This window comes from Lytechinus variegatus, chromosome 2 (genome assembly GCF_018143015.1).
Source record: "Lytechinus variegatus isolate NC3 chromosome 2, Lvar_3.0, whole genome shotgun sequence".
In the NCBI taxonomy this organism is placed as follows: Eukaryota; Metazoa; Echinodermata; class Echinoidea; order Temnopleuroida; family Toxopneustidae; genus Lytechinus; species Lytechinus variegatus.
Genome location: NC_054741.1, coordinates 69,316,465 through 69,324,692, shown reverse-complemented (window position 1 = coordinate 69,324,692; position 8,228 = coordinate 69,316,465). Strand labels below are relative to the sequence as shown.

At 34.2% G+C, this 8,228-nt stretch overlaps 1 protein-coding gene across 1 annotated transcript; it reads left to right on the top strand.

Moving 5' to 3' along the window:
- Window positions 1-6,839: 6,839 nt before the first annotated feature.
- Window positions 6,840-7,849, top strand: LOC121408811 (dynein light chain 2, cytoplasmic-like). Its single transcript, XM_041600466.1, has one exon. It carries the CDS (start codon window positions 6,856-6,858, stop codon window positions 7,123-7,125), a length of 270 nt encoding a protein of 89 aa, XP_041456400.1. The 5' UTR covers window positions 6,840-6,855; the 3' UTR covers window positions 7,126-7,849.
- Window positions 7,850-8,228: the final 379 nt, after the last annotated feature.

The window sequence follows — 8,228 nt, the reverse complement described above, 5'->3', positions numbered from 1 at the left end:
GTCATGAAAGTATCATTGTCTATATAGCCCCAAGCATGCAGCCGAAAGTGAAAATGTGTGTTTTGTGGCACACACGAGGCATGTATCATTGTGAATCAGATTGTCTCATGTTATTCGTTTAAACCTATTTGATACACTGTTAGACCATGGACCTACCTGTCCATGCTGGTTAGATGAATGTTCATAATCACACACCTTTAGAAAAAACAAACATTTCAATCATTTCAGTAGATTCATTTTCTATTTTAAAAAAAATGCAAATGATATACAATGAATATGCAAAAACAGAATTGCCCAATTAAAGTTCCCAAACTTTGATTTGAATAAAAAAAAATTAACCCCAAGAAGTAGATAGTAATTACCCAACATTAATGCAAAAAAATGTATATCTACCGGCAGAGTGACAGAGTAAAATATTCCCATATAATCCCATTATCATGAAGCTAGTAAAAATTCATATTGCCCAATATTAGAATGAAGACAATCGCTCAATAATTTTAAAGACATTTTTTTAGGAAATTCGGACCTGAAGAGGGGCATTCTCAGGCTTGTTTGTGGGAATTCACAAAGACCACACGTATCTCACTAACCAAATGATGCGAGCGCGAAGCGTGAGTTGCAAATTTTAGATATTCAGATCAGAAAAAGGTATATTTTGAGGACTATTTTTTAAGGAATAAATTAAGAGTATACATATCTCGCCATAGTCATCTAATGCGAGTGCCAAGCGCTTGCTGATTTGGTTAGAATTACATCTAAACACATGAAGCACTTTTTGTAGTCATTGTAATCATGATTATCATATGCGTCTCACTAATGAAAATATTGGAAATTCAGACCTGAAGAGGGGCATTCTAAGGCTAGTTTGTAGGAATTCACTAAGACCATACTATTTCACTAACCAAATGATATGAGCGCGAAGCGCGAGCTGAATTTTTTTTATATTCAGATCAGAACTGAAAAGGGACTGATTTCAGGACTGATTCTAGGGTCAATCTCAAAAAAATGATACAATTTACAAAAAACGTGTCTCGACTATCTTATGGCCGCTAGCTTCACAACCCTGAACATTTTCTACAAAATTTTTATCAAGAAAATGACAATAATAGACTAGTTTCACAAAGCATATGCGACCAGTGACTTGTAAAGCTCTAATTTTATTACAAAAGCCTTTTATTTTTGCTTTTTGTTAGAATAGACACTGTCTCGGGTCAGTTTTAGATTTTACTATCATTCTCTTTTATAAGTACTCTGTATTTCTTACCTACATTGATGTCTGGTGAGGGCAGCATGGTGTAAACGTCTGACATACTGCGCTTATCCTAGTATTTGATGATCACTTTGTGATTAATTTCACTTTTAACTTTGTCCCAAATTTATTTTAACCTCCGTAACGAATACTGCCACAAGTTTTTTCTCCCTTTCAAACTGAATTATATTACATGATAATGTGTCTGCAAGTAGAGTGATAATCAATAATAAATAATTGATAGGGAATTATCATGTGTGTTTCCTGTTTTACACGAAAATAAAGGATGGTTCATACAAAATGAAATGTATGACTAAACAGATTTAACATCCGTAACGCACCTTAAGAAGATATGCACTTTAGCAGTTCTGTTGAGAATTCAGCATTATATAGAATAAGAGACACCTTTCATAATAAATACAGTTTGCAAAGTTAGGGCTGCTACATAAGGACCACGTTGGACCTTAAAGCATAAAGACATTAACTTCCGTAACGCATTAACTTCCGTAACATTTTTTCTTGAATATGCTACAAATTTATGCTATAATGAATCACTCCGGATCATACAGATATAAATCATATAAGGTACCCTCCACCTACTCACCCATAAAAATGATAGCTATTCATCCTTGTAAAATTATTGTTACACACCTTATTTTCGACATCACTTTGTAAAGAGGGAAAATTGCCAGCGAAAACAATTTCCCGCGAATTATATACGATATTTAATGCTTTTGGAATTTTAAATAATTCATACTACAAATTTGGAATATTGGCAACTTCTTTAGAACTTAACAATTTTAACTTCCTTTGCTATATAAAGTGCATTAACTTCCGTAACAATTATTGTTACGGAAGTTAATACACTTCTTTGATGTACTTTGCTGAGATTGATAGTACGATTCTAGTTCCAGAACATGTGACATGGCTTTGTCTAATGCTGAAGTCGGCAGAAACGGTGGAAAGAAAGGGAATAAGGAGAAACAATAAAACTTTCATAGACAAGGAAACAGAACGGAAAACTATTTGCAATGACTCATGAGCAATGATGAGGAGGGTTATTTCACCGATCAAAAATGTGAGCGCAAAGCGCGAGCTAAATCTTGTGTATAGTCTTACCTGAAAACTTGAGATTCTAAGCATTTTTTGTAAAAATGATCAGGAGGATATCTGAATAAACTATTAATGTGAGTACAAAGTGCTAGCTGATTTTTTTAGTATTCCGACTGAAACCTTGACATTCTAAACAGTGTTTGTACCATTTACAAGGATGGGTATCTTAATTGATGCGACTGTAAATTTGTTAAGTTTTGATGTGAAAACAATCATTTTTGGACGTTTTAATTTGAGAACAAGATATATATCCAATAAACAATTATTGAAAAGGTAAAACGCGCGCTTTTTGAAGTTTAGAACCCAAAACGGGACATTCTATTAACTTTTTGTAATCATAAAAAGGATGGGTGTCTTGCTAAGGAACTGATGCGCAGCGAGTGCAAAGCGCTAGCTGAAAATGTGTCATTCCAAGCATTCATTTTAAGCACACTTTCAAATAAAGAGGATATAAATTGAATAAAAAAATAATTTCATGCAATAGAATACAAAAGAACAAGTGGGGTTACATGTATGTACACCATCAATCAACTCTTTAGATATTCATGAAGATATGCATAGACCAAACTGTTCCCCTAAAATAGTGCAAATCTTTAAAATGGCATAACTTCGTTATTCCTTGCTCGATTTTGATCATATTTGCAGTATTTTATTTGTTCAGATTATTATCTGTTCAGAACATATTTTTTAGCCTGGATGACCCCTTTAATGCGCATGAAAAGAGCTGAAATATTTGATATAGGTCTACCTACGTGAAAACGTGGAAAGGGGTATTCAAACACTCAAGGTTTGTTGGAATTTATTAATGAAAATACGTATTTCGATAATCAAACATTTTGGCTATTCATCATTTTTGTAAATCATTTTTGTAACAGGATGCGTAATTGGGTATCTCGATGAAACAAAATAATGAAACGAAAATCGCGATTAGATCATAAAGATTCCATTAATAATTTATGTATTTCTGATATCCTCTTGTTTCATTCACGTCACTTTATTATTATTCGTTTCCCCATGTCCTTTTAAACGTTTTTTTTTCTCTCTCTCTATCTTTTTTGGCTATTGGCAAGCGGCGGGATTCCTCGTAACCCAGAGAGCTCATCCTGGTTACGGGACTACGATTGTTATATTTTGTTTATTGCCAGAAACTTTTAAGAGGAACTGCAATTCTGTGGCCCTGATATTCGGTTTTCTCATTCCAACTTTGAACAAGAACGACAATAAAATTACAGTTTCCGTTTCATGTTATGTTTTCACAATTTTTGGGGGTGGCAAAAGTAAGCTATGCGCGCCACATTTATCTTTATTTATTAAAAAAAGGTAACACGAATACCTAAATATGGATTTTCCTAAGCTAACAATAAATATTGCAATTTGTAACTTGATTTAACTTCCGTAACGAAGATTGACAAGGGTAAAGGCCACTCGATGATTTGATGGTAAAGTATCTTGGGATTCCCAGAATTGGTCATGCATTTCTTAGGATCTTGCTTAGGATTACTTGAGGCCAGAAACTTCTAAGACGAACTACAATTCTGTGGCCCGGTTATTCTGTTTTCTAATTTTAACTGTGACCAAGAACGACAACAAAAATGACAGTTTTCTGTTTCCTGTTCTATTTTTAACATTTTTTTTTTTTTGGGGGGGGATTAAGAAATGCGTTCCACATTAATCTTTAAAAAATGATATACGAATACCTTAATATGGATGTTCCTAAGCTAACAAAATAAGTATTGCAACTTGTAACTTAATTTTAACTTCCGTAACGAAGATTGACAGAGTTAAATGCCATCGAGAGAATTTAATGGTAGACTATCTTTGGATTCCCAGCATTGGTCATGCATTGCTTAGGATCTCAGGTTATGGATGAAACTTATTTTAAGGTTAACTCATTCAAATTATGAACATTATACTGAACGAAAGATGTGCAATGATTTTTATGGTACTTTTTGTTATATGTTATTTGGTAAAATCCTAGTTCTGAAAAACAATATTGAATATTTTTCCATCTTTCAAACATTTTGGCTTCAGAGATAAAATTGTTGATACCACACTGAAACTAAATTGTGTGCATTTCAATTCCAATCATTTCAAAAGTGATTTAATCGAGTAACATAAGTGGGCAATGCTAACGATTAACCTCCGTAACGTTGATATACAGTGCTCGAGTTAATCCGGTCAGTACTTCAAATTGACGCAACAGCGACTTGCCCCTTTTCTGTTTCCACTTTCTCATACATGGTACTTTCACAATATGCATCTTTCAACCCATTCTGTAGACTTCAGTTTTACGATTTTTTCCCCCATCAATTGGTGCATTTTTCTGAGAATGACCCTCTAGGAATTCATGAAGAAAGAGCAGACATATCTCACCAATGCTTTAATGCGAACGAAAGCACGGACAGGAAATGTTTTATATTAAACCTTTAAATGGGGCGATCCCTTTAAGTAATCATGAAAAAGAAGCATATGTCACTACATAAAACAATAATAGCTCGAAGTGCGAGGAAACCTATTTGGTGTATATTGACTTGATTTGACAACGTCACGTCTCTCAAATATACTTGAAAACTATAGTATTCTGAAAAAATTATTTGATCTATTATATCTAGTTAAACAGACAACGCGAGCACCAAGAACAATGAAGACATAGGCCCTGAGCAAATTATGTTTCATAAAGTTATTACAAAAAAGTATTTATGTAATATACAGTAATATAACATAATTATAATATAAAATTAATAATTATCTTCTTTCCCACTACGTTTCTCTTCCTTTCTCCCTCTTTTCTCCCTTTCCCCATTTTTTTTGCCAGCCGACGTGCCCCCATGCCCCACCGTAGTTACACCACTGGCTATAGCTCCCACCATGTACCTATAGGTCCGCGCTCTTACCTCCTGTTATGGAGCGAAATGCGGTGCTGTATGTTACAAACTATTATGTTACAAGCTATGATTGAAAGCTACAGTTAAAGTGGGAAATCATCGAATGAAAATCACTCATGCAATGCACAAAGGAAATTATTTCAATACAAATGATAAATATTGATGCCATGCCAACAGCAGAGGTAGACATGGTTTTGAAAAGATCGGATCTTTTCATGCGGTTGTGTTATAGGGGGAAAACATGGATCGGGCTCTCAAAGTATAGGTTATTTAATCATAGGAATTCTTTATTTAAATATAGGATCGCATAATTGCTGAGCAAGAAAGTAAAGAAAAACAAATTAAAAAAAACTCCATTCAAAGAAGGAATACAAATGATGAAGGATTCAAGGTCATCAGACGCCATGTTTTACATGCACCGTGGACCTGCTAGGCGCATGCACGCAAAGACATATTGTGTTACAAGCTTCTGTGAAAAGTTACCATTGGATTGATGAACCGCTCAATCATGTCAATGGTGTGAGCCATTTTTCTCCCAAATTATTTCGTATTTTCCACGCTTTCAATAAACATAATCTGAGCTGTGTCAAAAAAAATCTATTCAGTTGTTCGTGCATGCGTGAACACTGAGAAACTTTGATTAGAAAACCGAAAATCGTTCTAAACATTCCAAAAACTCCATTTTTCTAAAGTATTTTATGTCAGCGAAACAAAATGAGAAGAGGGAATAATCAAGTTAGAATCTAGAAAGTTACTCAGGTTGTTAATTTTCACATTTCGAAAAAAGCAGACATGGATTTATTTGATTTAATTAGCCTCAAAGTCATGATAGTGTGACAAGCCCCTGTGAAAAGCTACTATTTAATAAGTTAACCATCCAATGACAAGGGGTGAAATATTAAGGGGGCGTTTTCACAGTTTTGAATCAACATAATCCTAGCTTTGTCAATAAATGTTTCTTTTCTTTACCTGAATAACGTGTGTTTGCGATTTCGTCTTCGCCAACTGAACAAATATTGAACATCTTGATTGGAATTCACGAGGCTTCCAAAACTACTTAAAGTCGTCATTTTCATATTATTTCATTTACTGTCAGAAATAGCCCTAGTCGGGATCGGGATCCTGTTAGATGAAAAACTCTCAGAATCTGTTAATTCAAGTGTCTGGTAAGTTTAAGTCAACTATCAAACCTAATATTTCATTAACCTTGGGGACATGTCTTTGAATTGAAAAAAAAGAAGGAAATCGACCCCAAAATTCTATTTTGTTGTTGTTGAATATTTCTTGTGTTCTACATTGTAAAGCGCTTTGATATGGATTCATGAAGAGCGCTATATAAGTCTTTGATATCAATATTAACTTCAAATTTCAATGAACTTTTCAGTATTTTATTTAGTGAATTTTCAGCCATAAAAGCAGGAGTATCCCTTTAACAGTTTAATGTGATTTTATTTTGTATCCCTCTATACTTGATTTTGAGGAACAACTTCCGTGTCACAAGGCCCAAACTGGACAAGGTTTAGAAGAGGACCGGATCCATGCTTCTATTCCCAATAATATACTTTTCTTTCTCTTTTTTTTTCTTCACAGGATTTCATTACCATCAACATGTCTGAACGCAAGGCCGTCATCAAGAATGCTGATATGTCAGAAGACATGCAGAATGACGCCATCGACTGCGCTACCCAAGCCATGGACAAATTCAACGTTGAGAAAGACATCGCTGCCCACATCAAGAAGGAGTTCGACAAACAATTCAACCCGACATGGCATTGCATTGTGGGTCGCAACTTCGGCAGTTACGTGACGCATGAGACCAAGCATTTCATCTATTTCTATCTGGGACAAGTCGCCGTATTGCTTTTTAAGTCTGGGTGATTTTGTGCTGCATTCAAGCTTTTTGAGCTATAAGGACAGCTACATTCTTGCAGATTGTGATAGGCATAACGAGGTTCTTGAATTTTGCGCATAACCGTAATATAGAACATACTGTTTCCATAAACGTATACTGATATTGTGATTTCATCAAAATTAGCTGTAAAATAATAGATTCATGGCATCTTAGTTTAATCCCGAAAACATGTTGTTAATCAAATTGCACATCATGGGTTATGAAAGATACGGAATCGATTATGTAATCAAGTCGTAACTGAGCTCGCTATGTCTTCTGTATGCTATTCATGTATAAATTAGATATTTCAATTAACTGAATAACGAGAGTTTCCTTTTAAGAAGCTCTTCTTTACTGAAACGCGAGAAATTACAATCACGATAATGATGATGTTACTTCTTCCGTGATGATCCAAAATAAGTTTTACATTATTGAAAACAATCTGTGACATAACCGACTACATTATTAGCATGTCTCCATTGTGCTCTTATTACTGTTTTTTGAAAATTAGCGAAACATAAACATTACTTTTTTTGCATCTGATTTGGAGTTTTGCTTCAAATCAACTTGTCTATGCTTTTTTTGTCGGGGATAATCTGGGCCTATACGTGGCAACACCTTTCTCAGATCTAGACTACACTGTTAGAAAATTTATCCTTAAACGTGTTAAAATAAATGAAGTTCCTGCAGCAGAGTCTCGAGAACACCTGTAATCTTACCAGATTGCATAATCTTATATCATGTAAAATTACAAGAAATTGGTATTTGGTGTATGGAACCTTACAACTTTCCTTAGATAAAACACCCTTTCCCCCCTTTTTAAACAGACATGTTTTGTTAAATTGCACAAAAAATCCTGTTTTATGAATTTACAGAATGATCCTGTTTTTGCTTTCTGCAAAATCTTGCGTTTTTTCGTTAAATTGGTTTTTTAACAGTGTATAGGCATAATTATTGGTTGTTTATACAGGCCTACAGTTTGCGTTACTAATTCTCCTAACATAAAATAAACTACATTTGATTATGCTGATGGTATTTGTTAAATGTTTGTTATTATTTTCATAACTAATATTTACCCGATTAAAGATAA